Source organism: Ranitomeya variabilis, chromosome 1, assembly GCF_051348905.1.
Source record: "Ranitomeya variabilis isolate aRanVar5 chromosome 1, aRanVar5.hap1, whole genome shotgun sequence".
Taxonomy (NCBI): Eukaryota; Metazoa; Chordata; class Amphibia; order Anura; family Dendrobatidae; genus Ranitomeya; species Ranitomeya variabilis.
In genome coordinates this window covers 1,107,418,680-1,107,439,999 of record NC_135232.1, presented here as the reverse complement: position 1 = coordinate 1,107,439,999, position 21,320 = coordinate 1,107,418,680, and the positions used below count along the sequence as shown (strand labels likewise).

At 42.0% G+C, this 21,320-nt stretch overlaps 1 protein-coding gene across 2 annotated transcripts in view; it reads left to right on the top strand.

Moving 5' to 3' along the window:
- HS3ST1 (heparan sulfate-glucosamine 3-sulfotransferase 1) overlaps positions 1 to 15,495 on the top strand; it is a 32,113-nt gene extending 16,618 nt beyond the window's left edge. The window contains exons 2-3 of one of the 2 annotated variants that reach the window (XM_077280158.1): positions 13,004 to 13,122; positions 14,258 to 15,495. In XM_077280158.1, coding sequence (XP_077136273.1) covers positions 14,372 to 15,289 — 918 coding nt within the window. In that variant the 5' untranslated portion in view covers positions 13,004 to 13,122; positions 14,258 to 14,371 and the 3' untranslated portion in view covers positions 15,290 to 15,495. The remainder of the gene's footprint in view (positions 1 to 13,003; positions 13,123 to 14,257) is intronic. The other variant, XM_077280157.1, reaches the window with a different exon arrangement.
- The last annotated feature ends 5,825 nt before the right edge of the window (positions 15,496 to 21,320 follow it).

Here is a 21,320-nt window from a genome sequence, read left to right as displayed (position 1 = left end):
CGCATGAGACTTTCTCAGGAGTAGGTGGAACCTATACTGACCGCAAACCCTAAACTGACACCGCAACTAGAAGTAGCCGTGGGGTGTACCTAACAATCCTAGACACCTTGACACAGCCGGAGGACTAAATACCCCTATAGATGGGAATCCTATCTTGCCTCAGAGCAGAACCCCAAAGGATAGGCAGTCCCCCACAAATATTGACTGTGAATATTAGAGGAAAGACACACGCAGGCAGAAAACAGGGTTTAGCAAAAGAGGCCACTCTAGCTAAATAGAAAAGGATAGGACAGAATGCTAAGCGGTCAGTATTAAAACCCTGAAAATATCCACAGCAGATAATACAAAAATGCCACCATCTAACTAAAGACATGGAACGTATATCTGCGTCTCCTGAGAATCCAACTTGACTGGAAAAATCCTGACAGTCTAAGCTGGACAAGAAAATACAATGAATAGCACTGATCTGTAAAGCACACAGCATGTGTGCTGCAGAAACAAAAACCAGACACTTATCTTTGCTGACTTGGTAGCAGGGCAGGAGGACCAGACTGAGATCCAAAACTTCCAAGAACAATGGACAACTGGCAAGGACTAATGAATCCAGCAACCTTAAATACCCCAGTCAGCACTGCAATCAGCAGGGACACCTGCCCAGGATTGCAAGCCAGGGACAACTGCATTACCACCAACAACCACCGGAGGGAACCCAAGAGCAGAATTCACAACAGAGAACAGTGTGCACTCTCCTCCATGTGCACGTACCGCCCGCAGGAGAAACAGTGCTACAGTAAGCTCTGTCCCCCCCCCCCCCCCCCCCCCCTGCTTGTGGTGCTGAAGAAGGCATTCATCCCTTCTGTCCTGCTCGGCTGAAAGCAGCGCTTGCGGAACAGAAAAGATGAAAAATGACGTTTTGTTTTTTTCCTTTAAAAATAAAGTTTGGGGGTCACCTCCCACCCCCTTGTGTGCCCGTCCGCTTGCAGAAGAAATACTCACCCAGCTCCCACGATGCCTCCTCAGCGCCGGCTGCTTGTCCTGTGTGAGCGGTGACGTGGTACCGCTCATTACAGTGGTGAATATGCGGCCTCATCCCTATGGGAGGTGGAGCCGCATATTCATCACTGTAATGAGCGGTACCACGTGACCGCTCATACAGTACAAGCTGCTGGCGCTGAGAGGAAGCATCGTGGGAGCTGGGTGAGTATTTTAATGCAAGTGGGCGGGCGCACAGGAGGTGGGAGGTGACCAGGAACTTTATTTTAAACACAAAAAAAAATTAAAAAACCTTTTTTTTTTTTTTTTCTCATTCCTTCTCTCCAGCGAACACTGCTGGGGAGAAGGAATGAATGCCGGCTTCAGCACCAAAAGCAGGGGACAGCTTTTAACTCTAGCGCTGTCTCCTGCACGGTCCGTGTGGTCCTCAGTCGGCACACGGCTGCCCCACTTGTGCCACACTGATGTGCCACGTGAGGACACGGATAACTCCGGTACCAATTTTTCCGGTACCGGAATTATCTGGACGTGTGAGACTGGCCTCATGGGCAGCCCAATCTCCAGACTTGAAAACCTCTGGAATGTAGTCAAGAGGATGATGGATAGTCACAAGCCATCAAACAAAGAAGAACTGCTTACATTTTTGTGCCAAAAACCGTGTGAAACACTGGTGGAAAGCATGCCAAGACACATGAAAGCTGGGATTAAAAATCATGGTTACTCCACAAAATGTTGATTTCTGAACTCTTCCTGAGCTAAAAAATTAGTATTGTTTCTAAATGATTATGAACTTTTTTTTTTTTCCTTTATTTTGACCATTTCTCCTTTTCAGAAAATTAAAAAATATGAAAATTGCTTGGAAATTCGGAGACATGTCAGAAGTTTATAGAATAAAATAACTAACCTTTTACTCAAATATACCTATAAAGAGAGGAATCAGACAAACTGAACATTTTGCAGTGGAGATATATACCATATATTTTTTTTCTCTCCCTTGTCTTAGTCCACGAATAATCACTGACCTTGGATAAAAAGGGCAAGAGATACTTGCAGCGTCATTGCACTTATTCTTGGAAATGTTGTCTCTTTTCATTTTAAATTAATCAGAATGGATTCCTATGTATTTATTCCTATTCTTAATAATTTTTTGAAGATAAAAAGCAGTTTTAAACACTCACCAAGCCATGCAGGCGTATGTTCACACAATCTAGATACCCAGAATTGTTCAACTGTATTTTTAGATGGAAGCAGATTTGCACAAATCACATTTGTGTACTGTAGAAACTTCAGTGCAGAATATAAAATATATATTCCACAAATGGTTTACTATAGACGCACAAAACCTCTTGCAATTATTAGGTTGACGTCTAATTCCCCTGGTCCAGCTGCCAAGGAAGACCAAAGTGGACACCAAGCCAAGATATTGTTTTTCTCTAGTTCCAGATTACTAGTAGATCTGCAGCAAAATGTGAAGATTCAGACAATTGAGAAAAATTAAAACAAAATTCTTCCAAGATCTTTGTTATAAGAATTTCCTGCTCCCACCAGAATCTTTGTATCCTGGGCCTCCAGAAATTGGGACATGTGACTTTTCCAACCAATCACAGGTTGCAGTGGTTTCATGGTTGGAGGTGGGATACACCCTCCAGTGGGAGACCAGATATGCGTTACTATGGGATCAGATGGGAAGGTAAATAGACAGATATTATATTTTTTTAATTTTTTTTCTATTCGCAGCACGTAAATGTCACACAATATGATGTAGATTTGCTGCCTAAAATTCCCACAGTAAATTTGATGTGTGGACATGCCCTTTAAGTCCATCCAACGGGTAAAGATATTTCATGAAAACTACCCTTACCTGGCCCTGGGCATATCGCCATCATATTTTGCTTCGAACCCCCTTCTACAGGCCACAGGGTAAAAGCATTACCCACTCTGTGGACATGACTTGTCTGTGCATTGGTCATCCACTCACGTGGGTACCATGTAAAACTGGGCTCATTGCTGAGATGCATGTCCTTCATGACCTACTGCTTTGTCAAGGCCGGGCATGGGTGTATGGTGCAGGCTTAGAAGGGAAGTCTCCTACGTGCAACAGATGCCAGCAGCTTTACACAGCCAGCACCTGCCTTTAACAGCTTGGATTGGGGTGATCTCTGATTGCCACCGTTTATTTCCATAAATGTCACGATCAGTCTCTGACTGCAGCATTTACCTGGCAAGATCCTCGTGACTTATTACTTGGTACCACTGGGTTGCTATGACAGCCAGGTCCTTCTGAAGGCCCCAATTTCCACCTTACATCTTGGTTACTCCACTGGGCTTCGTAGGAAACCATCCTTTCCTTTTTATATACAGTGATACTATGCTACTGCAGTATATAGACTAAGCAACCACAGGTTCTAGTGAAAATTTCCAGTGTCTGCTGAGAGCTACCCATAAGCTCCTGCTCAAGAGAATGGCCTCTGAAGATGATGGCTGATCGGGGTGTTGAGTGTCACTGGTATCATTTGCCGGGAGAGACCTCAATAATGTTGCACCCTGCTTTTCCTGGTGCAGGCCATTATAGCCCTTCTTACTCCATAATAAAGGCAAACTGTTCCCTTTGGCTGATTTATGGAGGCCGCACTCTCCATAGGGAGGAATGGAAAAGTGGCCACGCTTCGTCTTTGTCCGCTCTACTAAAGGGGTGAACAACTGCAGTGATATCCTCACGATGGGTCATCGGCCCACTTGTACAGAAGCTGTTCACCACTAAAAGGTATATGCAGCAATTCTATCCCGCTCCACACAGTTTACATCCAACCCCCTGCTGGAGCTGATGACCACTAATCGGTGGGGCTGCTAGGGGTCCTACCCCCTACCGATCTGATATTGCTCATATCTTGAGGTGGACAAACCCATTAAAGTGAGTACAAAGACTGCAACTGAGGTTCATTCGGGAGTGCTGCCTCCATGAAGTGGTGAACAGGGGCCATTTTTTTTCAACTCTTGGACCGTTACCTTTCTTGCATATGGAATATTATGTGGATATAAAAAAAAAATATCTCTTCAACTAAATTTAAAAAAAAATATATATGTTTTTATGAATAGTATTCCATGGCCTTTAAATGACTGGTTATTTGTAACCCTATTTAACAGGTGGCTCACTATTATATGTGGAGATTAGCAGTACATTGGAGTCATTCGTCAATCAATTTTGAGATTCAATCCAGTAAAGCACTGGCAACATTTCTCCAGTATTGATTGTCTACATAGTTAAAGGAAATGTGAAACTATGGAGGATGTAGAGCGTTAGGAGAGGTCAGAGATCTAAATGCAACTCATTCAGGTATTTCCTGATTATGTAAAAACCAGTGGGACATCAGTAATGTAACCCTACAGCTCTACAGTTTATGCTGTAGTCTAGGCACAATAGGGAGAATCTTTTATTTATTTTATTTTTTTAGACCTTTGGCAAATTTTTGTTTGCGGTGCCTTGCTACAATTGGGAAATGGTGTGTCCAGTCCATGCCATATTAACTTCATCATATTCTAAAGTGGCTTATATTATCACTGACCTCATTAAGAACTCGGAGCACCTTTGTTTTAAGGATGGTGTAAGTCTTTCCCCCATGTGTGCACCCATCCATATGTGGCGCTTGGATGCCCACAAGGTTTTTATATCAAAACGGAATTAAGTTTATTGTCCTTAAACTTTACAGCTCCAGAAATGGAACTTCTTCTTTTCAGTAAAAATGAGTCTTCTATATATGAAAGGCAAAGTTAGTCAAACTGTCTCATCAATTCGGTATTACCGGAACCTCTCAGGCTGCAGTACAGACTATCCACTAGTTCAGGGCCCACTCCAGGTTTTCATGGGCCACTGACGATAGTCTCAATGGGCACCTTTTTAACACTTGCCAAAATTCATGATGCACAGATATGGCAGAGAAATATAAGTATAGTACAGTGCCAAAGATTTCACTTACATTACATGAGGGATATCAATGGCTCAGAAATCGGACAGTATAGTCCTTCATACAGTATAATATACACCACATAGTGCTCCATACAGAATAGTGAGTCCCATATAATGCTCCATACAGAATAATGGACCCTGCATATTTCTCCATACAGATGGAGACCCATATATTGGTCTATACATAATGGATCCCATATAATGCTCCATATAGTATGATGGGCCCATATAATGCTTCATACAGTATGATGGGCCCCATATAATGCTCCAGTATATGATAGGCCCCATATAATGCTCCCTATATAATGGGTCCCATATGATGTTCGAGTATATGATAGATGCCATATATTGCTCCAAACATTTAAAAAAAAAAAAAATGCTCTCCTTGCTGTCTGCTGCTCTGCTCCGTATTCCTCAGTGTCAACATCTTCCGGCTCTCTGCACGTCATCGCGTCCTCTGACCTGAAACATCAGTCGGAAGACGCAACAGCAGAGGAAAGGGGACAGATAAGTATCGCAAGTACCGGGGCCCTGAGCAAGCAACGGAGGGGGACACAGGTACTGAGCCCCCATAGTGAGGGGCAGGGTGGGGGATCTGCTCAGGGCCCTGGCACTTGCCCGGGTGCTGACTCTGGCCCTTCACAAGCAGTCTTTTTCTAGCCTGAGCACAATACTACTCCCTCAGCTAAACCAGGTGCATTTTATCAGGCCGGAAACGCCCAAACTGGAGCATGGGGGTGACCTTTCCCATCCAGGCTCTTTGGTCATTCCTTAATCCCAGACCCCAAATCCAGTCAAAACCTTGCCTCCTACTTTCTAATAAATACAATGTATACATGTATTCCAATGGTACGCACAATCTAAAGGGAGTATTCACTACTGAATACTTTTGAATGACCCCAGTTTGCTGACAAAGTGGGTGAATGTAATACCGTAAATGAAATACAACTACGGTGTATATATAACATTTCTATTTTCTCCTTACCTCCTGGATTGGCTTTCTGCATTGCATCCTCCAGTGATATTTTGCTTCTCCCTAGTTAAACTATAAGATGTTAATTTCATACAATGAGAATCTTGTTTGCACCTCTATTATGGGACTCGACCTGCCTGACTCATGAGCTTTTAATACAGTTAAGAACATGAATGTGATAATAAATTTACTTGCAAAAAGCACTCTAAATATTTTATTTAGAACACCAGAGTGCACTTGAGGTAGCATTTCTATGGATTATTGCCCAATATTTGAGCTAGTTAAGTGCATTTATATTTACTTTTTTTGTTGACTGCAAATTAAATTGTCATGAGAAAATATGGAATATAGTGGTCTATTGAGCAATTTTTACAAGTGAGTAATAGTTTAAAGATTCCAAATATTAGTGGATGGTATGTGGAGTGGGTAGGTGGTCTTATGATGTTACACCATGATCATGTACTACAGTCTTGATATCCAATTACCTCTGGGTCTTCACTAAGTTTCTACAGGGTAAAAATCTGCACTTGCAAATATTAAAAGGGAATCCGTGTTGTTCCCCGGACATATATGACCTATTAATATTGGACATACAGGTCATAGAAATGTAAAGCTTGTACTACCTGTATGCTTCATATTGGCGGTCTTGTTGTGGAGAAATGCTATGTTCTGTCTTTATTTCTTCCAGGCTCTGGTGCGTGCGGTGCCTTGAAGAAATCCCTGCCTCCTGTCTTCATTATAATACCCCCTCCCGTCAGCACCAGTTACATCCCAGGAATTCCCTCAAATACATACCTCATCCTCCCTTCCATGGTCGGTGCATTCAGGGATGTTCTGTGCAGGCGCCGGTAAATCTCTCTGACCTTCGATGTGCGCTCCGATAAGATTCTCTCCCCACTTCCTCTCTGCAGTCATTGCTAGGAACCATGTGTACATAGCGTTGACTGCAGAAAGGAAGTGTGGAGAGCACCTCATCAGTACACACACTGGAGGTTACTGGAGTGGAAGTCACCTGCACAGAATGACCCTGAATGCAATACCCAGAATGGAGGATGAGGTATATATTTCTGAGAGTGTAGGCGCGGGATTCCGGGGCCGTAACTGACGGTCATGAGACGGGAGTAGTTGTAATGGGAAGAGTAGGCAGGAATTTCTTTCAGGCATCGCACACCCCGGAGCCTGTAAGAAATCATTAACCTAAAGACAGACTATAACCTTTCTCCACAACAACACCCTTAATGAGACATACAGGTAGGACTTGAGGAAATATTGACACTTTGTTCAGGGGTCCTACTTTTGGAACCTCTATTAGCCATAGAAAAGACAAAATGTAAAAATATTGCTGTAGAGGTCACTATAATACCGATTTGTGGCCAGATAAAACTTCCCGTAACACAACAGTGGGCACTCAAGCTCCAATATTTTGGTTCTTGAGTATAAATTGAAATTATTGGTGATCAAGACTATTTCTGTTGGAAATAAAGAATTGGCTCCAAGGCCTATAGAACGTCGACTGAATATATCTGCAAGACATTCTGTTAAATTTAAGTGTACAGTATAAATGGGGTACCAGAAAAATAATAAAGTGAAGGTTCATCCTGATATAGAGCAGTAGTAATGTAGAGGCGGTAGATGGCAAATCTGTGCCAACAGGGAAATAATGCAGATGTTTTATTAGTAAAATGACCAAATAAACTGGCTGGATTTTTCTGTCCCCGTGTTAAACATCAGTTAGGACTTTTGCATTTTACGCTGAATGTGCTGACCACCAGCTTGGTGTAGCTAACCATCAGATGAGAGAACGCACGGAAACGCCAGGTATAACTGGAAAGCAACAGGGTAGAAACCAGCGTTCTTTTGTAAAGTTTCATCTTTTATTAAAATGCACACCGGTAATTTTCTTCTGACGCATTTTCGGCAAACAGTTACTTTTAGTCCTAGAAACAATGTGTGTGGATTTTGACTGAGCTCAATAACAGATGACATTTTAATGCAAAGGTTGATTCTTTCGTGTTTTTAATTATCAAGTAACACTGACCCAAAAACCATTGTATGACGAAAATATGGTAACCTGAGAGCAGTGTAATTCAAGGAGCTACTTTTGAGTGCAGTAACTACTTTTAGTGAGCGGCTTCCTATAGACATAGGGGCCGGCTCCTCATTGCTTTTGCGCCTTCTTTTTCACATTGTGGATAAAGTTTACTCTTTCCTGATGTTTAAATCTGTTTCATCATTGGCGTCTCTTCAAAAATTTGCCAAATTTTTCACAAATTTGTGAAGCCCCCTTGAACCTTCCAAAGTGATTTTATAACAAAGGTGATTTTTGACTGCGCAGAATTCATGAACCTTTTGCGTAATTGCAACAAATTGGGTGCAAAAAAGTCAACTAATACCGTAAGACAAAGAAAAGCAACACTCTCAGAGACCTAATTTAAGTCACTGGGGACACAGCCTCATGGGAGACCAGGTAGATCCCTGGCAGCTTTTCCCGACCCTCTATTTGGGAGTGACAGGTCTTTCTATATGTGCGCTCGGGTAGAGACCCGTCACTCCAAGGTCGCAGGCGGGGAGGAGCTGCTGAGACCGGTCTCTGACTAGTCTCCTATGCTGCTTGGTCCCCAAGATACCAATCTGGTGTAAAGGTAGTTAGGGGTGAATTTTGTCTACTGCTGGGCTAATGTAGAAATACTGTGGATTAGAACACAACTGCTACCTCTGTTATGTTTTGGTCAAATTGTTCTGCAAAAGCGAGCATCATGCTCATTAAAACTTCCCAGTAAGTAAACAAGTTCTAAAATCATAACTGCTGAAAAGTCAAAGCCAGGAGTTCAGCTCTGAAGACTGAATCAATTACGTGATTAGAAAGTTATGAAAGTTCAGATTTTTTTTTCGTTGGTGCTGAGGCATAATGAGCTTTCTTCACTAGGGGGTTAAGGTTTGGACATACTGTATAGACGTGGTTAACTTGGTAATTTAAACTTTTACTTGTAGGGATTGCATGTATTTAATTGTAATGCAGTCTAAAATGAAGAACTTCAATTGCTGTGGTGTCTTCCATCTTTTTAGGCAAAGCTGTGTATATAGCGATTCATGTCTCGGAGATCAGAGCAGTGAAAGTTTTCAAATATTTTATAAAAGGCAAATTATTCTGATTCCTGAAGCTGACTTTTTTTAAGGTGTTTGCGGCTTTGTAGGATTTCACATATTGCAAATAGTGACTGTTCTGATAGTTTTTACACTTTTTTATGATCATTTTTTGCTATTTCAAAGCACAGACCTTAACCCCTTCCCGACCCATGACGCCTATGTGGCATCATGGAATGATCGCATCCCTGCAGATCGGGTGAAAGGGTTAATTCCTATTTTACCCGATCTGCAGGGAGAGGGGGAGTTGTACTTCAGCCTAGGGGGGGTGGCTTTGCCCCCACGTGGCTACGATCGCTCTGATTGGCTGTTGAAAGTGCAACAGCCAATCAGAGCAATTTGCAATATTTCACCTATGAAAATGGTGAAATATTGCAATCCAGCCATGGCCGATGCTGCAATAGCATCTGCCATGGCTGTAAATCATGTTCTGGCCCCCCCCCCACCGCCCCCGATCTCCTCCCCAGTCCTCCGTTCTGTCCTGTACCCCCTCCATCCCCCTGTCCGCTCCCCCGTGCTCCTGTCCGCTCCCCCCGTCCTCCGATCCCCCCCCCCCCCCCTATGCTCCGATCCACCCCACCACCACCCCCTCATACTTACCGATCCTCCCGAAGTCGGTCCGTCTTCTCCCTGGGCGCCGCCATCTTCCAAGATGGCGGGCGCATGCTCAGTGCGCCCGCCGAATCTGCCGGCTGGCAGATTCGTTACAAGTACATTTTGATCGCTGTGGTAGGTTCTACCACAGCGATCAAAATAAAAAAAATAAAAATAACCCCCCCCCCCTTTATCACCCCCATAGGTAGGGACAATAATGAAAGAAAAAAAAATATTTTCTTTATTTTTCCACTAGGGTTAGGGTTAGAACTAGGGGTAGGGTTACGGTTAGGGTTAGGGGTAGGGTTATGGCATGTGCACACAGAGCGGATCGGCCGCGGATCGGCAGCGGATCGGCCGCGGATCGGCAGCGGATCTGCAGCGGATTGGCCGCGGATCCGCAGCGGATTGGCCGCTGCGAATTCGAAGCAGTTTTTCATCAGGTTTACAGTACCATGTACACCTAAGGAAAACCAAATCCGCTGTGCCCATGGTGCGGAAAATTCCGTGCAGAAACGCTGCATTGTATTTTCCGCAGCATGTCAATTCTTTGTGCGGATTCCGCAGCGTTTTACACCTGTTCCTCAATAGGAATCCGCAGGTGAAATCCGCACAAAAAAACACTGGAAATCTGCTGTAAATCCGCAGGCAAAACGCAGTGCCTTTTACCTGCAGATTTTTCAAAAATCGTGCGGAAAAATCTCACACGAATCCGCAACGTGGGCACATAGCCTTAGGGTTGTGGTTGGAATTAGAGTTAGGGTTGGAATTAGGGCTAGGGTTTGAAATAGGGTTAAGATTAGGCTTGTGGTTAGGGTTAGGGGTGTGTTGGGGTTACAGTTGTGGTTAGGGTTAGGATTAGGGTTGGAATTAGGGTTACGGGTGTGTTGCGGTTAGGGGTGTGTTGGGGTTAGGGTTGTGATTAGGGTTATGGCTACAGTTGGGATTAGGATTAGGGGTGTGTTGGGGTTAGTGTTGAAGTTAGAATTGAGGGGTTTCCACTGTTTAGGCACATCAGGGGTCTCCAAACGCAACATGGCGCCACCATTGATTCCAGCCAATCTTGCGTTCAAAAAGTCAAATGGTGCTCCCGCCCTTCCAAGCCCCGAAGTGCGCCCAAACAGTGGTTTACCCCCACATTTGGGGTACCAGCGTACTCAGGACAAACTGGGCAACAACTGTTGGGGTCCAATTTCTCCTATTACCCTTGCAAAAATAAAAAATTACTTGCTAAAGCATAATTTTTGAGGAAAGAACAATTATTTTTTATTTTCACGGCTCTGCGTTATAAACTTCTGTGAAGCACTTGGGGGTTCAAAGTGCTCACTACACATCTAGATAAGTTCCCTTGGGGGTCTAGTTTCCAAAATGGAGTCAATTGTGGGGAGTTCCTACTGTTTAGGCACATCAGGGGCTCTGCAAACGCAACCTGACGCCCGCAGAGCATTCCATCAAAGTCTGCATTTCAAAACGTCACTACTTCCCTTCTGAACCCCGACGTGTGCCAAAACAGTGGTTTACCCCCACATATGGGGTATCAGCGTACTCAGGAGAAACTGGACAACAACTTTTGGGGTCCAATTTCTCCTGTTACCCTTGGGAAAATAAAAAATTGTGGGCTAAAAAATCATTTTTGAGAAAAGAAAAATTATTTTTTATTTTCATGGCTCTGCGTTTTAAACTTCTGTGAAGCACTTGGGGGTTCAAAGTGCTCACCACACATCTAGATTAGTTCCTTGGGAGGTCTAGTTTCCAAAATGGGGTCACTTGTGTGGGAGCTCCAATGTTTAGGCACACAGGGGCTCTCCAAACGCGACATGGTGTCCGCTAATGATTGGAGCTAATTTTCCATTCAAAAAGCCAAATGGCGTGCCTTCCCTTCCGAGCCCTGCCGTGCGCCCAAACAGTGGTTTACCCCCACATATGGGGTATCATCGTACTCAGGACAAACTGGACAACAACATTTGGGGTCCAATTTCTCCTATTACCCTTGGGAAAATAAAAAATTCTGGGCTAAAAATCATTTTTGAGGAAAGAAAAATTATTTTGTTATTTTCACGGCTCTGCGTTATAAACTTCTGTGAAGCATCTGGGGGTTAGAAGTGCTCACTATGCATCTAGATAAGTTCCTTGGGGGGTCTAGTTTCCAAAATGGGGTCACTTGTAGGGGAGCTCCAATGTTTAGGCACACAGGGGCTCTCCAAACGCGACATGGTGTCCGCTAACGATTGGAGCTAATTTTTCATTCAAAAAGTCAAATGGCGCTCCTTCCCTTCCGAGCCCTGCCGTGCGCCCAAACAGTGGTTTACCCCCACATATGAGGTATCAGCGTACTCAGCACAAATTGGACAACAACGTACGTGGTCTAGTTTCTCCTTTTACCCTTGGGAAAATAAAAAATTGTTGCTAAAAGATCATTTTTGTGACTAAAAAGTTAAATGTTCATTTTTTACTTCCATGTTGCTTCTGCTGCTGTGAAACACCTGAAGGGTTAATAAACTTCTTGAATGTGGTTTTGAGCACCTTGAGGGGTGCAGTTTTTAGAATGGTGTCACTTTTGGGTATTTTCAGCCATATAGAACCCTCAAACTGACTTCAAATGCGAGGTGGTCCCTAAAAAAAAATGGTTTTGTAAATTTTGTTGTAAAAATGAGAAATCACTGGTCAAATTTTAACCCTTATAACTTCCTAGCAAAAAAAAAATTTGTTTCCAAAATTGTGCTGATGTAAAGTAGACATGTGGGAAATGTTATTTATTAACTATTTTGTGTCACATAACTCTCTGGTTTAACAGAATAAAAATTCAAAATGTGAAAATTGCGAAATTTTCAAACTTTTTGCCAAATTTCCGTTTTTTTTCACAAATAAACTCAGAAATTATCGACCTAAATTTACCACTAACATGAAGCCCAATATGTCACGAAAAAACAATCTCAGAATCGCTAGGATCCGTTGAAGCGTTCCTGAGTTATTACCTCATAAAGGGACACTGGTCAGAATTGCAAAAAACAGCAAGGTCATGAAGGGGTTATAATAAGTGTGTATTGTATATAATGGCACATGTTGGAAGCTGGTGTAGGGAGTGGGCTCCCTGTGTATTACAGCCAGGACTTACCCTAACAATTGTGGGTGGAGTGGTGCTCAGCCTGCTACTGTTAACTTTTTAATTTGCACTGTCAATGTGACAGCAACATTTTAATACTCACCAATGTGCGTGCATCATTATCCTCCCATGGGGGTGATCTGCAGGAGGATTTATATCATGCATGAGTGGAGCAGCAGCTACTGGCAGAGTACAATTTTATTTTTTTATTTTATTTTTTTTCTCCCTGCAGCCGATTTACTTCCTGTAATTGGGTGGAGCCAGGAAAGGTTACAGCCATCACTCTCCAGCACATTGACAGGTTGTGCCAAGGAATGATGACAGCCTCCTGCACAATTCTAACTACTGGAAGTGAGTGACTGAAATATAACTATTTTCTCCCTGTAACCTCCAGTAAGGCAGCCTGACATGATATAAATATTATTTACCTGCAAGTTCTCCCTATATCTGCAGGTTAATGGCTGTTATGGTGGTGATGGCTATTTCCTTGCAAAAATTAAAGGGAACCTGTGTCACCTGCATTGCCTGGTCGAAATGTCCCCATAGTTTTACAGCTGAAACGGCTAATTTGCTTGTGTTTCAGGGAAATGGTGTAAACCACAGTGGCACATGGCTGTTGCATTTTTCAGCCACAGAATGACTGCTGCTTATGAATATAGCCTAAAGCTGAAACGCACTAGATTTTGCCAACAACTATTATTACACGGAGTTCTTTCTCTCCCGACTCTTCCATGCACAGGCATACATGCCTCAGCTGAGCTTTCTTGTGTTCTGAGAGATCTACAGTAAGACTCCTCTGGCAGAGGCTTGGTTTCACACTGAACAAAAAACAGCCATTGAAATTCAACAGGATGGACCCCTCTCCTGACATCTGTTGGAGTCGTAGCCCGTCCACACACTCTAGACTGTCAGCAAATTCTTCCACAATCGGCATGTTCTGTTGACTTATGTGTATGGGGGCCTTTAAGGATTACACTGTCAGAGTAGTGTGCTCCAATATTAGAATTTCATTTGATAAAACTTGAGGTTCCCCTATAACTTAAATGGAAGTCTGCCTACCCAGTGATTAAGGCCCTCAGGCAGTGTCTAATATGTATGAGGGCCTCCAAAATAAATCCCCAACTGATGGATTTGAGCGAGGGAAGGATCCAGAATGTTTAATAACAACCAATCTTTTTATTATGGCAGATAATCTGCTGAAAGAACCATGACGTCAGCTCTCTTGAATGTTCTGCTGAGCTGAGCTTTCCCATCTCTAGGCAAGTTGGGAGAGAAAAAAAAAATCTGATGGGCTAGGGTTTTTTTGTGTTTTTTTTTTTTTTGTTTTCTTGTCCCACCTCCAGACCCAAACAAAATTTGAGTATAGTGGTATTGGGAGACCATAGTTGCTTATCTACATCATTTTATACATAAATTGTCAAGATTTCTTTTTTTTTTTTTTTATTTGAAATATTAATTTTTTTTTTTATTTTGTTTGTCTCTATAGATCACTAATAAAACGATTCTAGGCACGGCAAAGCAGGAAGTTATTCCTTATTCAACAGTTCCACACCAATGGAGAACCATATTTCTAACTGAAGCCACCTTCTCGAAATTAGTCATGGCCTTGCTGCTTTTTGGAGTGTGTTTTTTCTTTATACAGCCTCAAGGGGTGCCTTCTCGACCAACCTCAGGTGATGTAAGGATTTTCACCTCTCCATCCCCGGTTTATGAGATGAAGGATGTGCCTCATCCTAATGGCACCTACCAGTATTTGCCACACACCATTATCATTGGTGTACGTAAAGGGGGAACTAGGGCTCTCTTAGAAATGCTCAGTCTCCATTCCGATATTGCTGTGGCTGAGAGTGAAATACATTTCTTTGACTGGGAAAACCAGTATGGAAAAGGTCTACAATGGTACTTGAGCCAGATGCCTTTCTCATACCCTCACCAACTTACAGTGGAGAAAACCCCAGCCTATTTCACATCAACTCAAGTATCTGAACGTGTATACAATATGAACAGCACCATAAAGATCTTGCTTATCTTAAGAGACCCTATCGAAAGAGTCTTATCGGACTACACCCAAGTCTATTATAACCACTTGCAGAAAAATAAAACCTATCCTCCGGTGGAGAGCCTACTTCTAAAAAATGGAGAACTCAATACTGACTACAAAGCAATAAACAGGAGTTTATATTACCATTACATGGAAAACTGGCTTAAGTTCTTCCCGCTCAAAAACATTCACATTGTTGACGGCGATTACTTAATTAAGGATCCATTCCCTGAAATGCAGAAGGTGGAGAGGTTTCTGAACCTTTCTCCTCAAATCAACGCATCAAACTTTTACTTCAATAGGACCAAAGGATTTTATTGCTTACGGGACAGTGGTCGGGAGCGTTGTTTACATGAGTCCAAAGGACGGGCTCACCCACACATAAGCTCCTTTCTCTTAGCAAAGCTGCGTGACTACTTCTATGAACCCAATAAGAAATTCTTTGAGCTGGTTGGGAGGACATTCGATTGGCTGTAAACATAGTTGGGTTGTAACATGAACTTTTTGGAATGTTAGCTTGTATTTAATTAAGAATATATTTAAGCTATAAGTTATTTATAACTGAAATCCTCTCTAAAGGACAAGGATATGAAGAAATAAGCTAGCTATATTTTTATACTGTACTGTGAATATTCTTTGTATAGATTTTCATGGATAATAAACATTTTTAGTATATACAAAAATATTTATGACACTCTGTTGCTGATACTACTCTTGTTTGACTTGCTAATACTGCAAAACTTAAGTCCAAAAAGTGCAAAATGAGCGGGTAATAGTTGTAGATTTTCAATTACTTTGCACTTCTAGATGTTAGAATATGGGGGCCAATTAGCCAGTTTTTGGGGACAATTTGTAGTGTATGGAATATGCCATGGGCCAATATTGTACCTCTACCCATGCTGTAATGAAAGTGCGCTTCCTGAGGAGCATGGCAATGCACATGTGGACCCGTAAGGATTCTGTTCTCAAACACGGGCTGTGTGCAAAATACATTGGGAAGTAGACCAACTCGACCATTTAATCTGAGCAGTGATCATCAAATTGGGGAGACCTATGCAGCAGGTACTTCAAAACTCATCAGGCACATTTTAGCAGTGTATTTATTTCTTAACCAAGGAATCAAACCATTTCGCTGAACACCATTTCGTTCAAGACCTCATTCTTTCTCCCGATAAGTCCCATATATATTCATTGCATTTATTTATTTTTTAAAGATGAGGGATTATCCCATTGTAGTTAAAAGGGGTTGTCTGTTGTGAATTCTGCTCTTGGGCTCCCTCCGGTGGTTATAAGTGGTAGCGCTGCTGTCTTTGGATCGCAGCATTCATCAGGTGTGTCCACTTATTGCAATTCTGACTGGGCTATTTAGTCTTGCTTGACCCTTTAGTTAGTGCCAGTTGCCCATTGTTTCCTGGAGGATTCACTTCCCTGCCTGGTCTCTCTTGCTTGCTGTTCATTTCAACAAAGAAAAGTTCTGGCTTTGTTTTTTGCAGTCCACATGCTGTTTGCCTGATCGTTCAAGTTATTTTCCATGTTTTGTCTTGTCCAGCTTGGTCTGTATAAGGATTTGTTCAGCCAAGCTGGTATCTCTGGAGATGCAGATATACCCTCCATGCCTTTAGTTAGATGTGGAGATTTTGTATTTTCTGTGGTGGATATTTTCTAGTGTTTTAATACTGACCGCATAGAACTCTGTCCTATCCTTTCTATTTAGCTAGAAGTGGCCTCCTTTGCTAAATTCTGATTTCAGTCTGCGTATGTTATTTCCCTCTCCTCTCACAGTCAATATTTGTGGGGGGCTGTCTATCCTTTTGGGGATTTTCTCTGAGGCAAGATGGCTTTCCCTCTTCTATCTCTAGGGGTATTTAGTCTTCCGGCTGTGTCGAGATGTCTAGGGAGTGTTAGGTACATTCCACGGCTACTTCTAGTTGCGGTGTTAAGTTCAGGGTCTGCGGTCAGTACACGTACCACCTTCTCCAGAGTACGTCTCATGCTGCTCCTAGGCCACCAGATCATAACAGTTGTCCCACTTTCAATCTCAGTAGCACACCAGTCCTCTGCTTCACTGCTTGGTGGGGGCACTGCACTCTTTATGATTGTTTTGGCCGGCAGCATGATTGAGCAGCCGTGTCAAACTGATGGTGCCTCTGGTCAAAGAATCGATGGTTACACAAAGGACTGCAGGAGATCTCAAACTGACTACAGCAATGATGCCCAGTTAACTTTTACTATAAGGTGGAGGTCACACTATGGTATATCCTTTCTGCGAGAGAATCAGATCGATTTATGTTAATGATGCTCTGCTCCCTGTCTCAGCTCACTGTGATATGATTCTCTCAGATGAGAAAATCTTAGTCTTCTGGCCAAACAGAACAGCTTTTCTCCATTCTGTGTGCGTGTAAATCTGATTGCAGGCCGATCTTTTACACGCATACAGACTTGTATGGCTGTGCCTCAGCCAATTGGGGAATCCACTCGGCATGCTGCAATTTATTTTATTTTTTTTTTCTTAATTCTTTTCTCCTCATGTCCAAGTCAGCATGATGGGAGGGGATCCACACTTCTCCATAGTATAACATTGGGCCAAGTGCTATCGGCTAAATCATCGGATAGCACTCATCGGAGCTATAGGCTCATGTGAGTGAGCCCTATATAATAATATAATAATAATAATGGTTTAACCTTGCGCTATTTTTTTTTTTTATCAAAATCAGTAAAAATAAGCAATAGATATATGGAGATATTAGGAAACCCAATGTTTGTATGAAAATTATGCTCTACAAAAGTTTTGAGAATACACATGCAGATCTTTAGGGACTTCCACATTCCCAGGGGTTATCCTATTGTAGTAGTCACTAGTCAGCAGACACAATTAACTGTTACCTTGAATGTTCTTCATTCCAGACATGAGCTGTCTTGGTCTCACTACATCACCATAGATCGTCTGTAGTGCAGAAGGACATACCCTCCATCTTTGAAAGACTGAGAGGGACAAGTAATGTTGCCTCATGCACAGTAACTTTGCCCCTACTGTGTGATGCGCTAACTGTTCCCATATACACAATAAGACCCCTGTGGCTGCAGAAACCATTGTGTTCTAGAATTCTTACTGGTGGAAGGGGTGACTGAGCCAGATCTCCCAATTCACAGGGTCCATACAGTCTGCGGCTGGCAGCGGTACACCACTGGCTCCTCATAAGGTACCTTCTTATTTCTAACAGTCAACCAGTAATTAGGAGTTATGATATTTATTAGTTCATTCATTTCCTGATCTACAATCCAATAGTCTGAAGCTGGGTTTAAGATGAGTTTGCCATTGTGCGACTACTACACAGGTTCCTTAATGACAGCCAATACGTCTTTTAACTGACCTTAGATATAAGAGAATAGCCTCCCCATACAGGTAGCAATCCCACAGCTGTCGGCTGTACACTATAGCTGACAACTTGCTGCATCAGACAGGATCAGTGTTTGCACCGTCCAAATCTGTTTAACCCCTTAGATGCTGCTGTCAATAGTGACTATATCATATAAATGATTAACAGAGTGTGGGGGTTTCGTCTTTATCCCAGTCGGTGCCCTCAGATCATGATTGTGTTGTCCTGATATTTGCCATAGCAATTCATGACCAAATAGCGGCCTTAGAGTCTGCCGGCTGTAGTAATCTGTTCAGAAGTTAGTGGCATTTAGGTGGTAAAAATACACATTTTCATTTCTGTCATGCAACTTTGCATTAATTCCTGAACATCACCTGAAGGGTTAATAAACTATCTGACTACAGTTTTCAATATGTCAGGGGGTGCTGTTTTTAAAATGGTATAACTTTTGGGGGTTTCCCAATATATAGGACCCCTAAAGTCACTGCAAACATGGATAGGTCCCTAAAAAAATAAATTTTGTAAATTTCCTTGAAAAATTACTGCTACACTTTTAAACCTTCTAAAATGCCAACAAAATAAAAGAACATTTTACAAATGGTGCTGATGTAAAGCCGACATGTGGGAAATTTTATTTATTAATGTTTTGCTGTGGTATGACTCTGGATTAAAGGGATAATCATTCAGTCTCAAAATTGCTAATTTGTTAAAATTTTTCTAAAATTTCTGATATTTTTTATAAATAAACACAAAACATATCAACCTAAATTTACCATTATCATAAAGGATAATGTGTCATGAAAAAACAATCTCAAAATCACTGAAATTTGTAGAAGCGTTCCAGAGTTATTACCACATAAAGGGACACTGCTCAGATTTTAAAAAATTGGCTCTGTCACTAAGGGGTTAATAGTATATCCATCCCTGATCAGAATATTGATTTATCTCAAGGTTATGCTGCTTTCACACATCCATGAGCCTGAAGTTGTCAAGTTCAGGCGACAAGACCTGCACCCTGTCTGAATAGAGACTGCGATTCATGGACTAAGTAAGGCTAAGTTACGTCTTTACAAGTGATGAGTGAATATACTCATTACTTGAGAATGATTTCTCGAGCACGCTCGGGGGTCCTCCGAGTATTTTTTTAGTGCTCGGAGATTTAGTTTTTCTTGCCGCAGCTGAATGATTTACATCTGATCTGGTCTCCTGGAAATCTCTATGGTTGTCACTGCCAGATTGCTATGAGCGCCACCCGGTGGTCAGCACTTATAGCAAGTGAGGTATTCTGCTACACTATGTTCCAAATTATTATGCAAATGACATTTTTCTCGGATTTTCCTAAATGGTCAGTGCACATGAGTCAGTCTAATAAAAGTCATCACCCATTAGAGTATACATCAAATTTTATTGAAGAAACCTCCCAATGATAACAGTATAATCTCCAAAATGAATAAAAACTCAAAATGCACTGTTCCAAATTATTAGGCACAGTAGTATTTCTAAACATTTGATATGTTTTAAAGAACTGAAAATGCTCATTTGTGGAATTTGCAGCATTAGGAGGTCACATTCACTGAACAAAAAAGCTATTTAACTCCAAAACATCCTAACAGGCCAAGTTACATGTTAACATAGGAGCCCTTCATTGATATCACCTTCACAATTCTTGCATCCATTGAACTTGTGAGTTTTTGGAGAGTTTCTGCTTGTATTTCTTTGCATGAAGTCAGAATAGCCTCCCAGAGCTGCTGTTTTGATGTGAACGGCCTCCCACCCTCATAGATCTTTTGTTTGATGATACTCCAAAGGTTCTCTATAGGGTTGAGGTCAGGGGAAGATGGTGGCCACACCATGAGTTTATCTCCTTTTATGCCCATAGCAGCCAATTACTCAGAGGTATTCATTGTCTTGCATGAAGATGATTTTGTTCCTGAAGGCACGTTTCTGCTTTTTAGACCATGGAAGAAAGTTGTCAGTCAGAAACTCTATTTACTTTGCTGAGGTCATTTTCACACCTTCAGGAACCTTAAAGGGCCCTACCAGCTGGTTCCCCATGATTCCAGCCCAAAACATGACTCCTCCACCTCCTTGCTGACGTCGCAGCCTTGTTGGGACATGGTGGCCATCCACCAACCATCCACTACTCCATCCATCTGGACCGTCCAGGGTTGCTCGACACTCATCAGTAAACAAGACTGTTTGAAAATTAGTCTTCATGTATGTCTGGGCCCACTGCAACCATTTCAGCTTGTGAACACTGTTTAGGAGTGACCGAATAGTAGGTTTATGCACCACAGCAAGCCTTTGAAGGATCCTACACCTTGAGGTTCGATGGACTCCAGAGGCACCAGCAGCTTCAAATAACTGTTTACTGCTTTGTAATGGTATTTTGGCAGCTGCTCTCTTAATCCAATGAATTTGTCTGGCAAAAAACTTCCTCATTATGCCTTTATTTGCATGAACTCTGTCTGTGCTCTGTTTCAGTCACAAATCTCATCAGAGTATGATGATCACTCTTACGTTTTCGTGAAATATCTAATTTTTTCATACCTTGTCTAAGGCATTGCACTATTTAACGCTTTTCAGCAGCAGAGAGATCCTTTTTATTTCCCATATTGCTTGAAACCTGTGACCTGCATAATAATGTGGAACATCATTTTTGAGTAGTTTTCCTTTAATTAGAATCACCTGGAAAACTAATTATCACATGTGTTTAAGATTGATTTCAGTGATTCATTGAGCCCTGAGACAAATACCATCCACGAGTTTATTTGAAAAACAAAACAATTAAATCTTTATGACACTTAAATCCAATTTGCATAATAATTTGGATCACAGTGTACATGCAGGCGATCTGATCATTGCCTGCATGTAACAGAGGTGATCGTGTTATGGCAGTTTCTAGTCTCCCATGGAGACTATTGAAGCATGCCAAAAGTGAAAAAAAAAAAAGTTTTTATTGAGGAATATTAAAGTTCAAATTGCCCCACCTTTCATCCCATTCAAAATAAAACAATTAAAAAAAAAAAAAAAAAATACACGTATTTGGTATTGCTGCGTTGAGAATCACCCGATCTATCAATTAGATCTGATTTCTAACGGTGTATTGAAAAGGAAAAGTGAAAACATCA